At 40.3% G+C, this 24,946-nt stretch overlaps 2 protein-coding genes across 5 annotated transcripts in view; both read left to right on the plus strand.

Moving 5' to 3' along the window:
* The window catches only part of LOC139101885 (protein Star), a 41,688-nt gene extending 25,370 nt beyond the window's left edge, over positions 1 to 16,318 (plus strand). Inside the window, exons 1-6 of one of the 4 annotated variants that reach the window (XM_070655394.1) lie at positions 1,987 to 2,771; positions 8,396 to 8,587; positions 8,906 to 9,119; positions 10,195 to 10,359; positions 10,459 to 10,650; positions 10,996 to 16,318. In XM_070655394.1, the coding sequence (XP_070511495.1) occupies positions 8,397 to 8,587; positions 8,906 to 9,119; positions 10,195 to 10,359; positions 10,459 to 10,650; positions 10,996 to 11,181 (948 nt within the window). In that variant the 5' untranslated portion in view covers positions 1,987 to 2,771; position 8,396 and the 3' untranslated portion in view covers positions 11,182 to 16,318. Of the gene's footprint in view, positions 1 to 1,986; positions 2,772 to 4,932; positions 6,594 to 8,395; positions 8,588 to 8,905; positions 9,120 to 10,194; positions 10,360 to 10,458; positions 10,651 to 10,995 lie in introns of those variants that run through there. The other 3 variants (XM_070655392.1, XM_070655390.1, XM_070655391.1) reach the window with 3 other exon arrangements.
* Positions 16,319 to 17,130: 812 nt separating this feature from the next.
* LOC139101880 (facilitated trehalose transporter Tret1) lies at positions 17,131 to 23,424 on the plus strand. The gene is made up of 5 exons (XM_070655374.1): positions 17,131 to 18,914; positions 21,070 to 21,599; positions 21,817 to 22,122; positions 22,398 to 22,600; positions 22,784 to 23,424. Exons 1-5 carry the CDS (start codon positions 18,821 to 18,823, stop codon positions 23,076 to 23,078), a joined length of 1,428 nt encoding a protein of 475 aa, XP_070511475.1. The 5' UTR covers positions 17,131 to 18,820; the 3' UTR covers positions 23,079 to 23,424.
* Positions 23,425 to 24,946: the final 1,522 nt, after the last annotated feature.

A 24,946-nucleotide genomic window follows, 5' to 3' on the forward strand; every position in this document is an offset into this window, starting at 1 on the left:
GCCAGGCCATTGAAATGCGTCTTGATTGCAAGCGGTTTTTTATTCGACCGGCATTCACGGTATCTCCGAGGTCCGTTTCCCGTAATAAAATATAATGCAGATTTTGCGAAGACGGATGCGCGGCTATTTCGAGAGTGCCCTTTCTCAAGAATAGTACGGATTTTTTCGCGGATTATTCTCTTGAAAAGCCGAGAGGTTGTGTACGCACGTCTCGCCGCGGAAAAGTCGTCCCGTTGTTACGCCGCTGACGACGTTCCACCCTTTCCTTGGCTCGCCGCTCGTTACCGCATCCATTCGTTTCGTTCTACGACGTCGTATGCCCGGAGGAGGGTTTCCCTGTTACCCCTCGCGGAATGGCGATCTCATTATTCCGCGCTAAACCTCTAAATAAAAAATGCTGCCTTTCCGCCGCCGCCCTGTCGCCGGTCTCTTGAATTATGAGCGTGATCCATAAGCGTCTGCCTTTGAGCGACCGTCTTTGTAAAAATTCGATACGCCAAATGCAAGTGCACGTCGCTCAAGGTCATCGTATTCAGAATTTATCGCCGTAGCAAGAAAAATGTCACGTAAACGAGCGAGAGACCTAGAAATTATATCCGCGTGTACATAACTCTGCTCCACCGGCTGAATCTTCCGCTGCTTGTAAAAGTTTCCGTCGCCACGATTTCGCGTTTAACAGGCACAGCTGCCCTGTCGCTTGCGAACCTCGGCGAATATAACGGACGCGTCGGGCAGGATATTTTCATACGTTTTTAAGTAGGGATTCGCTGGAAGTCAGTGAAGTTATATTGGTTCGCCTTGTCGAACACCGTAGGCGGCCGCGTCTTCGGCGTTTTTCCGGCTAGAAAATTCATTTATTTCGCATCGGGTTAAGAAATCGCGTGTGCACTACCCGCCTTTGTCCACTTTAGCAGCGACGTATCCGCGATACAAAGGGCGCAACTTACGGGATCGATAACATGCAGCCGGCCGACGGTGCCGCGAATGTCCGGCTTTCGAGTTAACGGGGCTTTTTATGCCGTTTCGCGCTAATTTTAGCCGCGTCCGAAACAACTACGTTGCAGTTGCACTTCTTTCGTCAAAGCGCGAAGTCCGCCGACGTATCGTTCCCCAGCGTGCGGAATCGTGCCGCATTTTATTCGTAATACGGAAGCTGAATATTTTATTAACCGCGAAACATCCCCTGTACGTATTCCGCGTATGCTTCCGCACCGTTGATGTTTCCAAGTTTATTCTGCGAAAGATTTCGTACAACTATCCCGCATAGTTTTGCCAAGTGTGGAAGCCCGATACGCGACGGCAAGAGTTGGCAATTAAATCACAATGTAAAATTATATTTAAACAGGAGGTACGACATCGTAGGTTGCCGACGAATTGTCTGTTTTGAACTTTGAAATGATAAAACATGCATTTGCATACGTATCCGGGTGCATTAGCAGAAAATGAATTATTCCGTATTCCATTCCGCGTGTCTAATCTATTCGATTTTACCTAATGCAATTTCCGATCACGTAATCTTTTCATCCGAATATATTTACAAAAGGGAATAAATAAAAATAATATAATATGCATACACTTTTCGTAGCGAGTAAAAAAACTGCTCTCTCTCTCTCTTTCTCTCTCTTTTTTTCTTCTTGTAAGATCTCTTTTCAACGTGAACGTATAACGCAAAATAAAAATCGCAGTTCGGGCATATTTAATTATATTTTTCCATGCTTTTACATTTGTCATAAATATAATTTTGGCATTCGCGTAGCCGAGAGTACCAGAAAATAAAAGATAAAGTGAAGTCGATTGAGAATCGGAAAAAGAAAAAAAAAAAAGAGTTTGCGATATTTCTTTGTCGGCTCGATTCGCCGATGAATAAATTAAAACAACTGCCAAAGTGGCTGGTGATAAAAGGGAGTCTCGGTGAATTTGTAAACCGTTTCGAGTGAAGGCCCGTTCAAGTTCCCCATAAACACCAGGGCTAAGCTCAGCCCTGGAGCCGATCTGTGCCACTCACCTGGCTAGAATGAGAGCCACTGGCTACTACCTGGTTAGGAGAGCGGAGAGTGTCCTCGTAAAGGCGAAAGAGAGAGAGAAGGAGAAAGACAGAGGCGGCCTCGTCGGCTTGAAGGGGATAGCTGAGGACGGAGGTAGGCGGTGTTTTAAAGAAGGACACCCGATATAGGAGGCATTGTACTCGGCGAACGAACCAGCCGTCAGGCGCTTGGGTCCCAGGTGCTGGAGGGCAGTCGAAGCAGTCTACCCGCCACGAGTCCAGGGCATAGCGAGCAGTACGTTGCCTGCGCTTCCTCTTTGGCAGTTGGCCGTTCGGTTCAGGTGCCGCGTCCCGCGACCGCGACGGTGAACGCATCTCGAATCGCGAGCGTAACGTCCCTCTCTCTTTCTCTCTATCCTGCTTCTGGTCCACAGCGATAGCCTGGTAAGAGAAAGATAACATAATACCGCGTGGGAAGCGAGAGGCGAAGGGAAGACGAACGAGAGTAGAGAGAGGAAGATAGAGAGAGAGAGAGAGAAAGAACTTCCTCTCGGTGGGTACTCTCGCGTGTCATCATCCGCGTCAGTGTCATAAACACCATTGGCAGTGCGACTCCGTCGTCAGTGGGTCGAGTCGTCATCGCGAGTGAATCCGCTCACACGTTCTCGGGGATCACCAGGCGGCGTTTGCGAGTTCGCAGGACAAGCGCCGCCGAGAGGGAAACCTGTTTGCGCTAGACGATGCTGGGTTCCTGACTGACGCGAGGATAGAGCCGCAGCGGGTTCAGGTACGCGGAAAGAAGGCCGCACGCGTTCGACCGCGCGCGATCTTCGACAATAAAAATAAAAAAAAAAAAAGGAAAAAAAAGGCCGAAACTACGTGTCCACGCAAGCCACTGTACGGATCATCGTCGATAAATGAAAAGATATCGGGGAGGTCTACCGCCCCGGGTGTCCCAGCGGCGGCGAAGGGTAAAGGGCGGAAAAGGGAGAAAAACGGTTGGTCAAAGATTTCCCGGCGCGATCTTTTATTTTCCTCCCCCGAGCTGATGGATATCCCGTGTTCTCGCAGTAAAGGCGACGTGACATGGTGCTCGCCTGTGTGTTGGTGCGCGTGCAGTTGTGGTTCACGCGGAGACCCGCGCAAGAGTTAGTGAGGCGTGATCCGCTGTATCTACGCTTCGTAAATCCCGCTTCTGGTGCCTGGAGTGCAGCTCGTTTTCGATACAAGCGGAGTTTTAATTAGCGAACCAAAGTTAATTAGTGCGCTCTCCTTCCCTCCCCCCCCCCCACTTTCTTCCCCAGAGAGACATACGTTTTCAGTAGATATATACGAGGTAATGAAGATGAATCATCGCGTCGTTGGTAATTTGCCGAGATAAGCTATCGCGGCATGGCCGTGCAATTTGGGAACAGTCCGATGAAACATATCGCGTTGGGGTCTATTGTAAAGTGTCGTAATGCTTTGCGGTGCTATTAACAGTATCGTGCTATATATAGAGCGCAGCTATCGCACTTTCTCTCGCGACTTGTAGATAAAGTGAAAATTAAAAGAAAGGCGATTATTCTGAGCGAAAAGTGATGGAAAATTATTTTGAAAGATATATCAAAAAATATAATTTATTTAAAGTACAATATGTACATAAAATCGGAACATATAAACAGGTATCTCTTATTTAATTAATTATTTTTTATTTTGACTTATTTAATAGTCTCCGTTTGTCTTCCAAAAATTTTAGGGAATCGTTATTCGCCGCGTTCCGAGTGGCACGTACAAATTAACCGAGCGAGTGTGTTACACGAGAGTAATGAAGATAGTGCGTTGAAAGCTAAATAAACCTATCAGTTCGTTAGCTTCACATGATATTTTATCTGCCGGCAAATCTGTCGGCTGGTGCCCGCAGCGAATTCGGTTGAATGCACTGGGATACGGCACATCGCCGAGTGCTACATGCCGTTCCGTACAAATTCGTTCAAGTATTCAAGTACTTGAGGCAAACCCGGCCTGCAAGCGTTCTGATCGTCGGAACGGTTCAGTAGAATTTTCGCTAAACAATAACTTGCGCTGTTTCCCCCCTTTTCCTTCACTATATCGCTGATTGCAGTCAAATCGCTCGTGGTTCTACCAAACTACAATTTCAGTTAATTTTTGCGCACCAGTGCGCGCTATTGCCTCGAATAGAATCGAATCCGTCACGTGAAAGGTGTAGAAGCGAGCTCTCGTTCGGCAATTTTTGTTTCGAGCTAACGACGCAAGACCAACAGTTGTCATGTCCGAATATCACGGTAATAAATCCTCGAAAAATCTATAATATCGCATATGACATAGGAAGAGACTGTTCGAATCAGTGAACTCTTAATTGGGATCCACACAATAAAAGTTAAAGAAGAAAGAAAAAAGAAAAAAAAAACGGGTCATATTAAATCATATTAAAAATCATAAATAATATTTCTAGAACGTTTAAGTTCTTTTTAAGATTTCTTCACTGATTCGGCACAGAGGGAGGGGAGAAAGAGATCTCCCAGTTTGATAATACTTGCGCGATGGAGTTAAAGAACAGTCAACTGAAGTTTCTTCGTTTTTGCCGGCGGAGCGTCACGAAAAGTCTAAAAGCCCCATTCGCTTCTTCTCGATCGGCCCTTTCGTCGCTCGTTCACGCTCGCCGTCTGTCACGCAGTAGGGCCCGTTTTACGGCATTCGAGCCGAGGTCCCAGGACGAAAGAAACGCGAGGGAGTTCGCCGCGAGCGCGACGAGGACGGATGACGACAGATGCGGCGGTGGGCTCCATCGTGACCGCCGCCGACGCCGTCGCCGACGTCGGCCGCTGCAATGCGACATTCGACCATAATACACGACACGCGCTTTCTCGGGCCGGGCACAAACGTGTGCGGATCGCTCGTCTGTCGCGTCGCGCCGCGGCCCCGTCGGCGTCTCCCGTCTGTCTCTTTGTTCCCGCCTGTCTCTCGCGTACGGTCGTTGTCGCCTCTCTCGTTCGAATCGATACATACGTACGCGCATACATACGCACGCACACACGTGCATGTAATTCGATGTCGGTCGGCGAAGAAGTCGGCGACCGTGGAGACAGACGGAGCGGATCGCGCCGCCAGTGAGCGAGCCGATACGATCCCGTCGCCGTCTCCGGTCTCGGTCGTCGGCTCCCTCGTGTCCGTCGGGTATTCGCCGGGGAGTCCCCTCGGCAGTGGTCCCGAGTGCGTTCCCGGGCAGGCGAAATAAACTCGGGATCGAAGAGGAAAGTTCCGCGTTTTTGACTCACAATTTATGATACCGCGGCGAGAGACCCGTTTGCCCTCCAGCAGATCGACGTTCGACACCTCCGTTCGCCCAGCCGCCGAGAGAAAGAAAAATTGACGGTCGATCTGCCGCGGATATTTCGAGGAATGCTGATCACGCGGAGAATCCCGCTCGTGCCGAGGAACACATGGGGGACCTTCGTGGCAGAGCAACGTCGTAATAAATACACGAGACCAAGGGAAAGAAATCCGAAGAAGGGATCGGCAGTGAATAGCTACTTCAAGGGTTCGGTTCTATAAAAATCCAGCCGCGTTGGAGAGCACGAGAAAAATCCTTCAACGACCGTGCTGCGAAAAGAAAAAAAAAAAAATATATATATATATATATATATAAACGCACGCAGGAAAGAAGAGCGAAAAAACGAAGAAGGAATTTCAGTGAATGTGTTCCGCGAAGCGCGTACTCGGGGACCCAATCGGGTTAAATTATTTTCAAGATTCTTGAAGAGCAGTTCAAATGCATTTCTTTTTTTTTTTGTTTTTTTCTTTCTTTTCTTGAAGCACAAGTAGAGCAATTAAGGAACAGCTGACTGTTTCGGAGATCCGACGATTGTCTAATCGGATTTGCTTCAAGTATTTCGACGAATTGGTGTCGTGTAACGAGGTTCTCGTAATCAGGCTGCGTTTTGAAGACGACTTTGCAGGTTGCTGCTTCGAGCTTCGCTCGAATGTATCTTAGAAGTCGTAGGCGTAATAATTCTACCGAGAGAAACGGCCAGAGACTCGATCGGCGAGAGAAGGAGCGCAGGATCGCGCCGGATATTCCGTTCGTTACGTAACAAAACCCGCGACAAACGGGCCCACGAAAACAAAGGAGCCGCGAGGAAGCGAGCACGCGTTCCGTTTGATCGCGCCGCCGGCGGCGCTCGCCGGGCGAAAGATCTTGGCGCGTCTCTCAGGGCGAGGGGTGGAGGGACGGCGAGGGAGGAAAACGAACGAGGGAAACGATCCGACACGAGACGAGACACCGGAGACAACACAACAACGACAACACACACGCCGCGAAGGCCGTATCCACGTGACACGCAACGTTTAGTCGGCTCGCACAAATATTGTAGCCACGATACGTGAAGTTCTCGCGGTAAGTCGGCGATAAGCGCGAGACGAGCGCCGGTGTGCAAATCGTTATCAGCGCGAGCCGCGATCTCCGATATACCCCCCGAGTTGAACCCGCTCGCGAAAAATGACGAGCGGTCGCACGTGAGGTGGAAAGTTGACAGAGTGCCGTCACAGGAGGTGTCCGAATGGTCCGATCATCTTGCGGATAAAAGGCGGACACGAGACTGACGATGAAGTGAGTGCAAATGTCGAATTGCATTACCGAGGATAACGCGGTCTCCGCGACAGGCTCCATTTTACGAACTCCTCTGACGATTTTATCCCGCCGGTGACTCGACCGTGCGCTTTTTATGCCAAAAATTTTTCCACCTCGAATGTAGGCGAGAGATGCGAAATGTGACGTTCCGTTAAGGCGAGAGATTTAGCCGGGATCCTGAAAACGTGGATAGGTAGACTTTAGTTATCACCGTCGTAACATGATGTTTGCTTATTTTTGATTGAAAGCTGAATAGGTCCGCTGATATTTTGACGATCTTAGCGACGAGAGAGAGAGAGAACTGATTTTCCGCTAAGGCGATAATCGAGACGTGCGAGAAAGTAAGTTTTGCTAGGTGCGCTGTACGGAACATTGATTACGAAAACTCGTCTCAATTTGGATAAGTAAATTTGATAAAGCGAGCCTCCGCCTCGCCTGACTTTGTCTTTGCTAAAAGTTTTGCAGCGAATTAGTGGTGAACCTCTCGTGAAGTACGAAGTAGCAAAGTTCTCATTGACGAGTTTTGCTTTAACCGTGAGACAAATAACGGAGCAACCATTGTTCCGCATGGCGTAACACACGCGGAGTTATCTAACGCGTGCACGCTGAGAAACCGTTTTTGTAAATTCTGATGAGAGGAAGTCCTATATTTTTTATTTGTTTTTTTTTTTTAAACTTTTCTGGCCACAATGTTTGCCAGTTTCATATATAGAATTAACTTTCGATATATGTTTATTTCATTAAATTCGAATACTTCCAATTTTGCAAAATAAATAGTCAATATATGTTCAGTAAGAATAAAAAAAAAAAAAAAATATATGAAAATATCACTGTGCGCTTTGCCTTTTTATAAGCATTTTTTTTTCTCTTAAACCTGTATAAAATAAACAAAAAATGTGATACAAATTTAATCCGTAATAAAAAAAGAAGAAAAAAAAATATGCCGAACGAAATCGTCGGGAAGAGTGAATTTCTGTTCGAGGGAATAACTTCTGTGACGCGTAGATAAATAACAAATGAATTATAATGTGATCCACACGAGGGTCTTCCTTTGTCTCGAATCCTTAGGCGTGCATTCACTTGAACGTGACTGAAAAAATGCTGGTTAGAAAGTGCAGGGTGACTCATGCGTGTACCTCCATACGTTATTGTACGTGGTTATAGGGTGTTCCATAAAACTTATTTATTTGGTTGTTGTATTTTTTATTTTTTTTATTTTTTTTTATATAGACATTCTTTCGAATTTTTTTCGAGGAAGATTTAAAAAATATCTTTTTCAAATACTTCTTGAAATATTTTAAAATACGTAAAAAATAATTATATAATAACAAACTTCAAATTCCATACCTTCCTCTTTTATCAATTTTTAACCTTCTAATCTGATGTGTTAATCGCAGAACGATAAATATTACTGACTACTAATTAACTTATTGATTAATACCCTTCCGACAATATTCATCTATTCCGGATGGACTTAAATTTTATCCGTCGTTGCTTTCTTAATCCTATCGCAGATCTTCAGATTAGCACGAGTTAATTAAATTGGGAACATTGGAAAATTTTTTAACTGTCCATTGGAGTTTCGATGTTGTTATAGGATAAAACGTTCTTGTTTACCTATCGCCGTCGAAATCCCGGTATTTAGAGCACTCTCGGAGAATAGGGTGAGGAATTTGAAAAAATGTGTCAAAAATCGCAGAGGCTGCAACTCGGCACAAGTGCCTTTTTTCTTTCGTGATTTGTATGCAGCATGTGTTTACACGTTCGTTGTGTTTCTGTAGAATGGCTCCCGCAGGGACACCTTCATCAAACGGAGGCCTGCCGCAGCCTGTAGGGCCCACTTTGACCGGCACGTCGTTTGCCAATTACAAAAGGACCTGGTGGAGGAGAGTGGCCCCCTGCCTGGCCTTTCTTGCCGCCTTTTCCACCGCCATGGTTCTGCTACTTATTTGGAGCGAGGCTGCGGCTTTGAGGTAAATAGTCGATTAATTTTAAATTAAATATTTTAAATAATGGAAACAAAAAATATGCATTCTTCTTATCACTTTAATATAACTTACGCGTTATAAAATCCCCAGTGTTACCGCGCCGCGAAGAAAGCTTAGGTGACTTCGTTCAGCGAATTCGCTGCGGTCGTGATCGGATTTCGGCGAGCTTGTGTAGAAATTTATACCCTTCGTTTCATTTTTTTTTTTTTTTTTCTCTTTCCGCGAAAGGATTACACGATCGAGCGTCGGATTATGCGAGATTGAACACCACTGGTGTAGCTTAAAGCGGACGTTCCGTTACAGGAGGCAGGCGTTCGACGCAAACATGACCAGAGATTACGTGCTTGACAGCGTCTCGATGGACAATCCGCAATTGGTCGCGTACATACGGCAGGTGCAGCTGAAGCCGACGACTCATCAAGACCCGTTGAACGCCAGCCAAACGTCGGTGGAGAAGTACGTGGACACCTTGTCGCAGGGCAAACGCGAGGGTATCTACGCGGAGTACATCAGCAGGGTGAAAAATCTTTCGTCTTACTCTTGAAAGCGTGATTAATGTCGCCGCGTGTCACCGTTACGCGCATTGAGAGCTTCATCCTTTCAATGTGACGACGTAATATCTCTTTCTTCGTGAAACTCACGGTCTACCGACGGTGAAAAAGGATTCGTATCCACGCGGGACGCTTATAAATTTCTTAATTATCGGTGAAATTCTTGATCGGCCACCGGATTAATTTTTCATTAATTAAGAAAAACCGGGATATTGATAATTTTCAAAGTACAAGTGGCCGAAGATGATGAAGTTTCTGCCCAAGTTTCTAATTAAATAACTGGGTTTTGCACTTTATTACGATTTAAGTACCTTTCAGAAAATTTCTTTTTAGTTATTGAAATACTTATAATTATGTATTAAAAAGTTATATCAGGCCGATAGTTTTTTTTTTTTTTTTTTCGTGAAATTTTCTTCAAGGAAGTATATAAAGCTCCGTTTAAATTAAAATTCGAAATTAAAATTGGTAATTTTTGAATATTCCGCGAGTATTCCATTTTGCGGGAGCTTAAAAGATTAAAATTTTTGTCGATAATTTTATACAACGATGTTACGTTAATTTAAAATTTTTTTTTTTTGTGTAAATTTTCGAGAGCATAATGCGAAGCATAATACGAAAGTTCGCGAGCAAATCTTTCCAAAGGCACGAGAGTTGAATCTCTTTGAGCGAAAATTTACGCCGTCTTGCATACGCCCTCCTTGCATCTTATCAAGTTTCGGGATTAAAATTAGGGCTAAGGATACCGGCGCTTTCAACGGTCTTGAAAGTCTGCTTCAGATACCGCATGCCTCCGCTAACAATTCTTTATCGCTTGCGATAGTTCACCGTAACATTAACGAAACACGCGAATGCACCGAATTGCCATCGGCACGCAACCGGTTAAAAATAGACGAACGAGATGGATGAGCTTTGGTATCTCTCTCGACTCTTTTCTATTCATCTTATTAGAATTAGAAGCGAAAATTAGTCCGGCGTCGATTTACCTTTCTATCGCGATGTGAATTCATCAAAAGTCATCGTCCGGTGTCATTGTTCTTCCAGTTAGGTGCGATCTCCAGTACCGCTTGGTTGGAATCTAATCTGAACTGGCGAGGTGTTCTGATACTCACCGAGCCGAAGAGCTTCTTCGAGGCGCAGCGGAGTACTAGAAACCCACGATCGAGGGTTCTGCATGCCTGTCTCAGCACGGACACGGATACCAAAGAGGTAAGAAAAAAAAAAGAAAATAAAAGAACAAGAGTGGACAGTATAATAATTCGAACCCGATGAAAACAAACGAATTCATACACGCGAATCGTATTGCAGATAAAATACCATCAGGAATCAGAGGTTCAGGTTACTAAGCTGGGTGATGGTCCCAACAGCCTCGTGTCGTCGGACGATGGTTTTCCTACTACTAGACTCAAGTGTTTTCCTCTTTACAGCGTGCTGTTAGCGTACAATGCTACGACTTTAGATTACTTAAGTCTGGATAGCCCCGATGCTCCCGACGGCCAGGTAAATAATATTAATCTTGACGATTCAACGACTTCCGGCGTAAGTAAATTTTTACAATGCTTCTTTTAATTAAATTTTTTTGCCAGGCATATTTTTTGTTCTATTTTTCTTTCTAATCAAGAAAGAACGAATGTAATTTTTTTTACGACGATCACCTCGAGATTCAAATTCATCACATGCGTCTTAATTTTATATCGTGTTTTTTTTTTTTTAATTATAAAATGACAACACGTTGTTTGAAAGGCGTGCAAGCTTTTAAAATGTGATCGATCGGAGAGTTTTAAAAATATAAAGTCAGCGAGCGCTGTAAGAGTTTGTCGTAAAGGCGATTGAAAATTATCACAGGTACTCGACACCATCCCATGGGACGTCATAAGAATATCGATACTCTCGATACGGTGGAGTCCCCATCATAGCGAGGCGGAAACAAAGAGCTTCATCGACAAGATGACTAGCCGGAGGTACAAGCTCGTACACACGACAGACACCGGAAAGTCGATTTTCCTGTATGATACTCTCCTTAAGATTTAATCGTTCGACTCAGGTTACAAACTGGTCTGCGTCCGCATTGCATATGTAAAATAATTTAAGCGACTTGATGCAACCCACCCCACCGCGCTTTTGGTTTATTTTTAATATTTTCGCTTCCCGCCGCTTAGAAGTATTTCTTTCGATTGGAAGCGCGAGTTTCTGTTCAGCCAAGGCGACGACTTGTCGCGGTATCAGTGATATCGAAAGTAATCAATCGTGAAATTCGTTCTCCGCCGAACTCCCGTGTTCGTTATTAGCTTCTCTCTTTGGGTCATTCCCCGAGGACGCAGCTCGTCACCCCGTGATTTGGAACAATGTTTACTCGCAATATCAAGTTTACTCGCAACAATTGTCGGTCGAGTCTCGTGGGACTGCCAGGTTCAAGAATTCCATCGAAAGTTGAATGTCAAAACTGTAAGTAGCTGAGGATTTCGATTTTCGGAATTTCTAAATTTATAATAGGATGACGTGTGTGGCTTCGTGCCAACACGTGATTAATAATACTGAAGTCCTGGATTCAGTCCCGACTCTCATTCCGTTTAAGAGAACACTCTCAAGTTCCAAATTAAAGTTAAAAACATTGGGATCAGATTTCGTAGAGTTTGTAACTTCACGTCCCGACGTGAACTTAAAATGTGAGTTTCAAAAGCGTCCCCCCACTTTCCGCGCAGCTGAAATGAGATCTAAAGACAGCCTCGAGTTCTTACATGTGGTTTTCGTCCTTCTTAAAATATCCTTATTTTCACAGCATCAAATTATAATTACGAACTCGCGGATTCAAATTACAGTAGATTTGAAAAGTCAAAAATTTACGTAATTTCCTGTGCACTCTCGATATGTACGTATTATTAAATACGAACGATTAGTAACGAGATGCAAAAATTTTCTTTATTAGCGCGAGCAAAATAGTGCAAATAGGTGTTTTAATAGCATGTGTATTTTGCGCGTTATATATGGTAATTCGTCGATTCTCCTGTGACATATCGTTTTCCTCGCGAGGAAGTCGAGAGATACAGTAATACTTTGTTTCAAATGCGCGAATTATTCACACGAAAGATTGTTACAAATAGCCATGTAGCCAGTCGAGTTTTAAACTCAATATCGGGCACTTCGGATGGCCAATCGAGCCATGAACTCTTCTCACAATTAGGCAAAAAGGTTCGCCTTATATTAGAAGAAAAGGCGGCGAACGATAAGGATTAAAATACTAAAACAGAGCGACATTAATTCCCTCATACCGAAACTGAATTAATGCTTAGTTTAATCATCGTAACAATTTCTTCCTCACGTGGATACGCGAGAAATCCAATGCGAACATATTGAACATTTGATTTGTCCGTAGTTCCATGGATTTAGTTAGTAGAAATTATAATGTAGGATGAAAACCGGGATCGAACCCGAAACTCAAGTGCTCCCAATCGTGCACGTTGGCGCGTAGCCACGAATCATCCCACTACAAATAGTGATCTAAATGTGTATAATAATACGATCGTAACAGTCGAGATCGTAAACAGTACAGACAGCCGTGTGCATCATGTTTCATATATTAAATTAATTTCCATCGGAAAATATCTCTTTGCTTAACGAGAGTTGTTAAATACAGTTCGCCGACTTTCGCTTCTACTATTTTTCTGTTTCTACATCAGCGGGAAATAACGCGACGTTAATTTAACGTGGGAATTGTCAAGCGGATTGTCAATTTGGGGACATTTTCGAGCGCGATGAATATTTAACTTTTTTTTTTCCCCCCTACCTTTTTTTTTTCTTTTTACCGCGTGCGCTGAGTTTGCCTGGACAGAATGTTAAGAGAAAAAAAATTAATTTCACGTTGGGAGAAGGGAGGTAAAATAAGGGCTGAAACCATAGCAAAAAGCGAGAAATGAATTTCTTCGTACCTGAGCTAAATAATGCCTCGTTTAATCTTATCTCCGTAATAATTTCTTTCTCGTAAAAATACGGCAGAGAGACCTCCGCGCGAACGCGCGATTCCGAAATCGCGTTAGTTATTTAAAGCTTTGGAGTTTCGTGGATCTGAAGGAGGGATCTGCGCCCGAGATTCGGAACTGACACGAAGATCCGACAATTCGTAGATTTGACGGACCGATCGCTTAATGGTCCGAGAAAATCCACTCGAAAATACGATTAATCTTGCTCGGAGAGCAAATCGAGATTTCTAAACGGTCTGTGTCGTCCGATCTCTTTTCGAGAGTACACCAAAAAAAAAAGAAAAAAAACAGAAAAAAAAGAAAAAGAAAAAAACAGAGAAAGCGAGAAGAGATCTCATATCTCGTGCGATTTTGCAGTAGCACATTTTTTTTTTATTTAGAGTATAAGATGTTAACTGAGCGTTTTACGCTAGACGCGCCGATTTTACTTTTTAAGGGACATTGAACCGGATATCGGCGCCTGCGACGATGCGCGTTATCACGTGCGATAAGCGGACGAGCGAATTCGAGGAAGATCTTCCGCATTCGCGGCGCGCGTTTACAACTAGAATTAGCGACCGTCCGAATCTCATCGTGTACATTTACATTAAATACTGCTTTATTTCTGATGTGCTGCTCGCATCGATCGAGTGGATCAAATTGCGACGGACCAAGCGATAATCCGCGATTAGTTTGGTCCAGGCGATCGATCGGAATTCGTAACGACACACCCGCTGCTTAGTGCTACACGTGCGACGTAAAACGGAGACGTAATTACCTTATACTTACCTAAAGCACAGGCCTTATTAGCGCGTAAGGTGATATTTTAAAACGTTCTATATACGATAAGTGATACGATAAGGTAACATCAGACCGCGCAACTGGTGGTCCTCGCGTTAAATTAAGTTATATCTTCGTGATCGCAGCGTGCAATGATCTGTATGTCAATTAATTTTTTAATTTCTAAAGTCGTGCGTTAATTGTAAACTGTTGCAATTTATCCTGTAGAAACTTAGGGATGAGAATTAAATTATTAAATTAGTTATTCATAATTTAATTTTGAATACAAGTATTCTTAAAAAAGTATTTTGGTCTGTAAACGTTAAGCTTTGGTCTTCAAATTCGTCTCATCTCGCCTCGCGAGAATTTTTCGTTGATCAAGTACTAAGCATAATCCGATTTCCGAAGATATAACGTAAGCTCGGGAATTATCGTGCAAAATGCGTGCACACGTGAATAAAAATAAAGAAAAAAAAAAAAAAAAAAAAAAAAAAGAAAATACCAGTTACAATAAAGGTTATTGTATTTTATTATGCTTTAGTTACATGCGATAATTCCAAACGCGAGAACGAACTACTTGCATTCGTGACGTATGTTTGACGCTAAAAAAATGATAAACTGTAATAATAATAATTTAAGTAATAATCAATAATTCTTCATTCCTAAGTGGATTTAAATTGCATATTACACATAATCCACAACGAAGATGAGGTGCCTTTAGCGTTAAGCGCACGCCCCGGAAGCGGGCTTCTGACTTAAAATCCTATTGACGTGTTATTACGATTATACATATAGTTTGTTAAGAACATTCAGCACGGCAGATACTTAATAATGCGATTTCCATTGCATCAATCATAGCTTCATTCCGGCGATTACCGTGTTATATTTGCATTGTTAATCGAGCGTGGCGAGCACTTAAATTTTCGCAAAGTGCAGTAGTTATAGAGCACAGACTTTTTCTTGCTCATTTCAGTAATTCAGCTTCGAAACTTTTAGGCGAAAGGCCTGAAAATTAAGAATTAAAATATTTAGTTTGAAATTTATAACTTTTATTATTATTTCTTTTTTTTTTAAGAAAAAAAAGAAAGTTTTTGCATCTGAAGTGGAAATTGTTATTTTGATCGTAGAATCTCATTTTCTTTGCTATTTATTTTTCTGTACAGATGGAACTTTATTATTTATAAAAGTCACATATTAACGTAATATATAATGTAATATATAATACTTAGTTTTAATAATGTGATTAATTAACTTAACGAATTAAGTATTGAAATAATAAACGTTCCTCCTATAAATAAGTGACAGTACAATATGTCAAGATACAATTTCCTTTCAGGCGCGAAAGTTTCACTGAATAAATCGCGGCAACATTTATTTACGAGCGCAATCTAAATATATGTAGGGAAAATGTAATCTCGGCTTCGTACTTGGTAGATAAATTTTGCGTTATACGAGATTATTATTAAATTACTACGCACTCGTGGTTATATGCACTTGCGAAAATTCAGTTGCACGATTTCGTCTCGCAAATCCTTCGTATCTCGCGAAGATAATCCATTTTCCTTGCTGCTTTACCCAAAACCATTCCATGACTATTAATTCACATACGTCTCTCTTCTTCTCGCCAGTGCCTGTACGCAGATATCGATTTCGTTGTAGTACCTATGCGTATTTTTTTTTTCTTTTTTCGATAGATTTTTTTTTCCACTTTTGTTAATACTTTCTTTTTTACAGTATACTGTAATTCATAGGTTTGACGTGACAAATAAGGCTGCTCACGTTTCTGTTTTGCGATAGACAGCCATTTTTCTTTGCGAAAGAGCAATTTGGATATTTGGATCCAAAAAAAATATGGATAGTATATTTTGAAGTGAGATTTTTTTTTCTTATATCCTTCTTATAATCCTTCCTGATAATCTTTCATTTCTATTATTTTCTATTTTCGTATTCTTTAATATCTCAAGGTGTGTTTTAATTGACTTTTTAAAGTAATGAATACGTAAAATGATCAGAAATCCCTTCCAATCTTGCAATTACATTAATACGTCATTAATCACTTTTAAAAATACTATTTTTTTTTCTTTCTTTTTTTTTACGAAAAGAAAGAAATCTTTACTCAGAAAATGTGATTATGTAATATTAAAGGAAAGATTTAGTTAGTCATTAAATATATCACGAAACGTGTGTAATTTTTGTTCAAATATTGAGATAACACACGCAGGTTTTTCCATATCTATGACGTTGACCGTTGATTTTTCGCCGTTTTCACATAAGATACTAGAGATAAGGCGCGATCACTTTCCGATATCGATCCAAGATCAAATACAAAATTGATTTGCTGGCGTGATTCTATTGGAATTTCTCTCGAGTGCATTCTTATCTAATTTATTATCGAACATTCCGTTTTATAATAAAAAAATCTTTTTGTCACACTTTATTTCTGAAATAATTGTTCATCACATTAGCAAAAGAATTATTGCAATCTTAGGTGAAAGCGTTTCTTCGCGTTAAATTCCTATGTGATCTTTTGCTTACAATTATCGTAATTCTTGATTAACCAATTATGTTACAGTTAATTATGCTGACACGGCATTATTTATGCCTCGCAACATAGTCGCGTGCGGCAAGTATGGGACCCGATGAATTTACGCGTCCTCTTCAGTAGATATTTCCATAATTAAATGTACCGTGCGATTTATCGGAGAAACGCGTGTCACGGAAAATTTATCGACAATGTGATGTCGCGTACAATTCTGCGACGAGTTGACAGCGCGGCTACCGTTATGTTCCGCGATCGGCTTAATTTATTAAATGACAAGCAGCGTTTGCTCGACAGAAGGTATTGGCACGGGTAATAATCGTACTGCGTATCGTGCAATTCATTTAGTTAAATCGACCTTATTATCGCTATTAAATTTACTACAAGACTGGAGTTTCGTTCGAGGCGTGTCGAATAAATTAAGCGTTAACGACGACTTTATTAGATAAGAACGTCTACTTAAACTTTTCTCGTCATAAATTCTAGTAAAACGTTTCTCGTCGGAGGAGAAACAATTGGCTATTTTCATTAATAACGAACGGGAATAATTGTACACGGTGAATTCTTGCAAATTTTCGTTTTTTTTTTTTTTAATTTGCTTGTTACGTGAAGCTCGTCGAGATGAAGCGACTTGTAATTATGTACGATTGCCACGATAGAGAATGTAACGTTTGTTTTCGCACATGGCGCGAGTAAGTGCGGATTAAAATTTTTATGTCGAAGTGAACAAAGATGGTAGTCGGGGAAAAAGCCGAAGGGGCGGAACAATTGGAAATTGTCACGACAGTGATCTCTACAAAATGAAACGTGCCGAATGGCGTGCGAAAGCTCGTGGGAGTTGCGCGATGTGGTGTTTTTTCGGTGCAACTGCTCACGCTACGCTCGAGAGGAATGCAATAATCCTATGGCGAGCCGTTTCCGCCGGGAAATCCAAAGGAGAACGCGTCGGACGTGGAAGAGAAAAAGGTGGAGGACGCGTGTTAAGGGCGAAATTCGATGCGACGGCGGAGAAAATCGAGAATTGCTTTCTGCCGGCGATTGAAAATCGGATCGAAGTGCCTGTCACACGACCGAAGGTAAAGCTCGTTGTTAAAGGTAAGCGGCCGCGTTCGACGAGGGGAGGAGGGTTTAAACTTCTCTTCTAAATTTGCTGGATATTTCGGAACGTGCCGCTCACAAGTGCCCTGCACATCGCGCACGTGCGGTTCCTCACGATCACGCTTAACGCACCCAGCGTTATTTTATATTAAATACGTCATAAATTTGGACGAATCGCGTGCATGGGTTTTCGCTGAAAACTTTATGCGCTGCATAAAATAATTATCCGGTCCGTGGTTTGCGCCTTCCTGTTTTTAGTACGAGTCGAGCATCCACGTCCCCTCGTACAATTTTCAATTTGCACTAAATTAATTTTACGTCATAAAAAAATGCTTTATTTAATAAACATCATTTCGTGCGCTTTAATGTTAAAAAATAAACATATATTCCGTATTACTAGAATTGCACTAACCCTCTGTTGGTGTGAGTGTGAGAAAATTTAATAATGTAAAATGTTTTGGAGGTAAGTATACATCACAGTAAGAGCGAGATTAAGAGGAAAGGTTGTTTTGTAAAAAACACTGACCTCTTTCCTTCTCTATTCGACACAATTCCTACTTTTCCCAAAGATTAATGAAAAGTCTCGCAGTAGCCGATAAAATGTTTTAGAAATGATGCCGGTTCTTGAAAATTCTCTTGTATTATACTTTAAACTTCGCAAAATCAACATCAAAGAAGAAAAATAGTTTTATCAAATTTAAAAACTAATGAAAATTACTAGTATATATCTTTTTTTTTTTAATTCCAAAACCCTGTTTCTTTCTCGAACAAAAGTTTTTAAATATGTCATAATCTAATTTGACCCAGTTTCCCCTTGTTCTTATCGGAGTTTAACAAAGATCGAGAGATTCACTGGCAAATTTTGGTCCATTTCTATTATTCGAAAATCTTAAACACGTACGTGACATGGAGATCTAAGCGACGATATTGTAGAAACGTGTCGTTTTTGCTCGGATTTTCAACTTTATATGCGCTCTTGTTCTTCTCTATAATAATCTGTGATTTCTAAATCTTTTTGCCGTTTTGATTGAACCAGATAAGCGAGAGATTAGTGATAATGGTGACCAGATAGTGACGGTGGTGATATACAATGCCCCCGATGCCGCATCGTCATTCGGTTTCACGCATTTCGTGTCGTGTCGAAACGTAGTACACGTCTATCGCTTATCTCTGATGAATTTTGTATTATTTGTGAGAAAAAATCGGGTGAGATAGACACGTGCGAAGCTCATTAAAGGTCGCAGACGGTACCGAGTATAACAAGTTGTTTTTCGTCGATACTCCTTGAAGAGGCAAAATGGAGGAAAGGATGGAAGTCTCGGGGATGATTAACGGCGTTCCTGCTCGCCAGGAAGGCAGAAAACTGTGGCAGTATTTAGCGTCTCTTTCCGGTATTTAACGATGTATAATAGTGTTCATTATTACTTCTTTCGCAGTACTTTAAAGTTTCAAGTAATCAGTAAATAAAAAAAAAAATTTGATTCTCGTTAAACACCAGAGTGGAAATTATGCAAAATCTTCATCCGACAATTGCCGTTTAAACGTTCACGATTCATATATATGTATATATTATGTAACTGCACTTCGAAATGACGTGTGTGTATGTGTTTAAACGTTGGCACGTATCGGTTATTTAATAAATAGTTGGCATCAATCATATTTAAATAAATATAATGTAGGTACAAGTAAATAATTGAGAACGTGAAATCTCGAATTAGATTATTATTAATTTTTATTAATAATATATAACGTTTATCCTTTTTTTAGAAATAAGTAATAAATAAGGTATTATCACTGAACTTAAATTTTATTACTTATGTTATAAAATAATTCTTCTATTAAATAATGTCGGCTTATTATAGCCTTATCAAACTGATAATCATTAATAACAATCGTTATCATATACAGTCAACTGATTTGATTTCAAGAAGCTTCAATAATCACGTAATTTTACTGACGATATATTTACCTAATTCTCATTTATTATTAATTTTTTTTTTATAAGTAAAGCCCTCTGCTAAAAAAAAAATATTTTTTTCTATTAATAAAATTTTTCTATCAATTTTTCTATCAATAAAAGTAATTAAGTTTTATAATAAAAAAAAACACGGTTAACAAAGTGTTAGTTTTTATTCCAATCAAACAAAAATATTTCTTTTTTCTAAAAAAAATTTGCGATTTTCAATTATAATTAATTATAGTTTAATTTGACGTAAGTAATTAAATCTATATCACAAACATCTGAAGCCTATATAAATTTAAATTACTCTATCATTGGAATATACGTCTCTGATTAAAATACTCGCGTAGATAGAACGCTATTCATTAGGATATTATCGTAGAGCGATATCAATTAACGTTTGTGCGATTTCACTAAATTAAAGTGAAATCTACCGTTTGATTTTAGTAGAGTTTCAGCGAGTCGAGCGACATGGAATTTAACTGGACACCAAAATTCATTACGTTGCTCAGTTAGATTGCGCTTGTTATTGATTAAAACCCCGCCGAAGATATAATCGCGAGAAAGAGAAAAGGACATTTTGCTTGCAGATTGTCTTTCGAGTTTCTTGATTTTCCCGGGAAAAATTAGATCTAACGAGATTGCAGGTCCGCCGTTGTCAGAACGTCTGTTACAATGTGAAATCTTGCCGAATAAGCTTACATCTCGTTTACGTTGCTTAAAATTCCCGGCCGGTGATATCTTATTGAAACGAGCGTCGTAATACGCTGAAAGAAAAGAAGGAAGATGCTTGTTTCGTCGTGAAAATCCAACAGTATCTTGCGACCGTACTCTTCCGTCGTGTGGGCCGCGAAATTTCGTGGAACAGTAGACTCGTTGTCGCGTGCAACTAATATTCCACATATCGGTTCAATTCATCCCCGGACATGTCATAATGCACCACTGTCCATTTTTGACGGCGGCTGTTATCGCCACTGGATTTTCGGCGTCCGATAAAATAATTCGGCCCATCTGTCTGTTTTATCGTTTTTTTTTTTTATGTGCGCCGGAGTAATTCAGCCGCTTCTGAGCTCCGACAGCAGGATTAGCGTGATATGAAAAGGATTTAATTTACAATTATCACAGTGTGTCACGAGAAAGAGGAGTATTCATCGGAAGGACAAAACGACTAGTCATTTTGATAAATTTACGAAATTCGGCACATTTTTTTATTTACTTCTTTTTTTTTTTATCGAAAAAGATAAACTATTTCTGATAACTCGTATCTCGTTAAATGATTGATGTAACGGAGTTGCAGCGCTACATAGTGATATAACCGAGCCGAACATTTAAGCACATACACGGATGACAAATTTTTTTCAAGTTAAATGTCACGTCTAGTTTTTAAATATTAATATATCGTCTTTAGCGTTAAAATAAAAATGTTTTTTTTTTACTTGAAAATTTTAAGGAAACAATTAGATGTGTTTTTCGTTACTAATTGTTTCGATTTTGATTAAATCAATTTTAAAACGTAACTAGAGCCGTGCAAAATAAGATCTCTCGGCTTTTATTTCTAATCGATTCGAACGTTAAAATTCTCTCAGCCTGCTTGATGGCGGTCGGCGTCGGCACCGCTTTGGCCTGGACGTCGCCCGTTCTGCCCCAGCTCTACGAGAAAAATTCCTGGCTCGTTATCACTGAGGAACAAGGATCTTGGGTGAGCTCTCTGTTGGCTTTGGGCGCGATAGCTGGCGCCGTTCCGTCCGGACCGATGGCCGACAAACTGGGACGCAAGAAAACGCTTCTTTTACTGGCGGCTCCGTTTCTTCTTTCCTGGGTGATCATCATACTTGCCTCGCAACTCTGGCTGATCTATGTAGCTAGATTCATAGTCGGGGCCGGTGTAGGGGCGGCCTGCGTCGTCGTACCGACTTATATTTCCGAAATCGCGGAGACCTCGACAAGAGGCAGTCTCGGCGCAATGTTCCAGCTAAACATTACAGTTGGGATCTTATTGGCCTTCGTACTTGGAGCCGTGATGAATTACACAGCGTTCGCTATAGTCTGCGCTCTTATAGAGGTTGGCTTCTTGGCTAGCTTTATGTGGATGCCAGAATCACCTATCTGGCTTGTGGTAGGTCCAATCGATAGCGACTTCCACTTTCGCGTCTTTTTATTACCACATCCGTTTACTTTTAAATACGTATAAAAAGAAAATTAATAAGAAGTTTTACGACCAAAATTAATTCGAAGTCAAAAGAGATAATGATTATCAAAAGAATATTATTAACTGAACCGCAAATGAATTCTTGTTCGCGAAGAAAGACTCAATCTCAGTCGAATCTTTACAGAACCAGAAACGGAAACCGGAAGCCACTGTAGCAATGGCAGTCTTCCGAGGAGATTCTTACGATCCGTCTGAGGAACTCGCGGAGGCACAACGAGAAGCTGAGGCGGCATCGTTAAAAAAATCGACAGTATTCGATCTTGTGCGAACCGTAGCAGCTCGAAAAGCTTTGCTCGCTTCGTTGGGTGGCATGTTCTTTCAGCAACTATCCGGCATAAACGCAGTGATCTTTTATACCGTTACCATCTTCCAGGCGGCTGGCAGCTCAATGGCACCAGAGATTTCCTCTATAATCGTGGCGATCGTTCAGGTGCATTTGTCAATATCGATTAAATAAAAAAAAATCTAAAAATATTTAAAATTTGATTAAAGTAGAAAACCATTTTTTTTTTTTTTTTTTTAAGTTAATTATATCGACCGCGATTTTATATCAATCGCGACTCGCCGTTGTTTTCTGTTTTTCGCAGTCACATTTTGTATAAGAATTATCAGTCCGATATGCATCAGCGATGCACATCTCTCGCAATTATTATTAATTTTTAATCGTGGTTAACGATGTTTACCCGAGGCCGTCGTTTTTGGCAGATGGTTACGACAGTCGTGGCAGCCGTGATCGTCGATCGTGCCGGAAGGAAGCCGCTGCTGATACTTTCCTCGAGCGTCATGTTAATCAGTCTCGTGGCTCTCGGTTCGTATTTCAATTTGAAAGAAAGCGAAAGTGATGTCAGCAATCTCGGCTGGTTACCGCTCACGTCTTTGACGTTGTTCATGATCGCCTTCTCCATTGGGTGAGCAAGTATTACGATTAATTAATTAGGATTTCTTTTTTTTAATAATACATTCGCAGTGTGCTATTCCACTAAATTTATTTGTAATATAAGTGACGATAATTTTTCATAATTAAATATATCAAATATCGGTGTGAAAAACGAGAGGGATGTCGATTTCAGTGTTATGTTTTATATGCGTAGAATGGGTCCGATACCGTGGATGTTGATGGGCGAAGTGTTTCCCGCGGAGACCAAGGCGGTCGCCTCCGGTATTGCCGTGATGTTGAACTGGTTCTTGGTGTTCCTAGTAACAAAAAGCTTTCCGATGATGAACAAAGGGCTAGGAGCGGACGTCACTTTCTGGATTTTTGCCACAATCATGGCGATCGCCACCGGATTTATATATTTTTTCGTACCGGAAACCAAAGGAAAAACTTCTCAGGAGATTCAGGAAGAGTTGCAGGGCAACGTTCGATTAAACAAAACGAGGCCTTAAATTGTATCGATGCACTTTTGTATTATAATGCGACTGCTCTGATTCGATAATGATATTTTCTACACATAATAAAGTTGTTCCCTTTTGCCGAACTAATTTAACAGGGAGACCTTGTTGCAAAAGTATGTAAAAATATGGGCAAACAACAGAAACTTTTTTTTTTTAGAAGTTAAGAAGTGAATTATTGAACAAATTGAAAGAAGAAAGTTAAGTATCATGAATTATTCATTTTTCGTATTCTCTTAAGAATTATCTCATTGGACACATTGTTGCTGTCTTTTTTGATACGTAATTTCTACTTAAGTTCATTCCGTACGTGCGACATAAATAATTTTCATCAGTTGAACATATTTGTTAATAATTATTTAAACACACATATTGTATTACTTGACAAAATGTGTTGCAGAAATTTTTATATTTGAGATTAAGCAATGATTTTAACATTTTAAATTAACTTAAACATTTTTGCACTAGTTTATTAAATAAATTTTTTAATAATACACAAAATATGAGTTAAAAAAAATTTTTTTTCTGCGACTTTAATCCTGAAATAAGCGTTTTTTTTTAATAACGTGCAAAGCAATTCCCATTAACTGTGTGCTCTTATAATGCTTGGAAAACTATGTGATAACGAGCGGGTCATTTTTTTTTTTTTTTTTTTTTTTTAAGTATAGATAAATGTACGTTATTACAGTAAAAAACTAAAGAAGTCTAATTTAATATTTGTAGATATTTTTATATTTATTGCTTTTTTATGTTTGCAATAAACGACGTTTTGCAACATGAGTAAAATATCTTACGGTAAGATAACGCAGACTACAATTGAGGCTATCGAAGAGCTGCTTAACCCTTATTGATTAAAAGTTGCGAATAATTTTACGCAAATTGTAATTTGTTTTTAAAATCTTTCGTAAATAAACCGTGATTATTTTAAAATTCTTTAATTACTTTTATGAATTATTGTAGAACGCATACTGATGTAGTTCATTCTTTTTTCAGGTTTTGAGTTTGACAATCTTGAGAAACACATAGTTAAAAATGATTGCTGCCTCAGATAAATGTCTTAAAATAAATGCTCGCAGCGACGTTACTTCACGTTGTCGCTAATTATCCGAAACCTGAAACGGAAAGTTATTACATATCTCCACATGTGCACATCTCTGCACAGCCTATATGTATATAATTGTAATCGTGGCCTTTGTGATATTACGCGCACTTGCCATGGAACTTCCCTCTGCAATAATGCGTATAATGGTGATAAAATAGTGATTGTCGGATCGATTGGCACACATCTAATTTTTTTATTTTATTACTACAAGGTTATCATAGAAAGTGCGAAGTTATCACCGTTCTTCCTGAAACCGACAGGTAAGATTAGAAAGGAATGCAACTACTATTAATCTTTTACGTGTAAACGTAATAAACCCCGGGTTATTTTAACATTGCGTTAATTTTAATTAATGTGCTTAAATATTATACGTGCAAAGCGTGTATTGTATTAAAATAATATTATTTAACTTTAAAAAAAAAAAGAAAAAAAATTTATAAACAAAAGATATATAAATTTTTTCTCGTAAGAAAAGAAACGATAAGGATAGCAGAGATAAAACAATTCCTCTATAGTATAACAGTACATCGCTTTTTTTATTTATATTATACTATACCAGGGATCTGTCGAAGACACTTGAGAAAGTTGTACGGTAAAATGCCATTTAGCGATAAGAACTTATCGACGGAATCTCATTGATATAACGTCATTTGCTCCTAGAAAATTCAAACAAAACTTTCCAGATGATTCGCGAGCTTACAAGATGGAAAGTTTAGATTTATTACATTTTTCGTGTGATAACGCTACACTTTGTTTATTA

This window comes from Cardiocondyla obscurior, linkage group LG04 (genome assembly GCF_019399895.1).
Source record: "Cardiocondyla obscurior isolate alpha-2009 linkage group LG04, Cobs3.1, whole genome shotgun sequence".
NCBI lineage: Eukaryota > Metazoa > Arthropoda > Insecta > Hymenoptera > Formicidae > Cardiocondyla > Cardiocondyla obscurior.

What these genes read in the sequence shown, in the direction of transcription:
- LOC139101880 (XM_070655374.1), top strand. Translation starts at nt 18,821, where the DNA reads ATGGAGGAAAGGATGGAAGTCTCGGGGATGATTAACGGCGTTCCTGCT. An exon ending in GTATTTAGCGTCTCTTTCCG is followed by an intron (nt 18,915 to 21,069) that starts GTATTTAACGAT and finishes AAATTCTCTCAG; the next exon opens with CCTGCTTGATGGCGGTCGGC. An exon ending in TAATCGTGGCGATCGTTCAG is followed by an intron (nt 22,123 to 22,397) that starts GTGCATTTGTCA and finishes CGTTTTTGGCAG; the next exon opens with ATGGTTACGACAGTCGTGGC.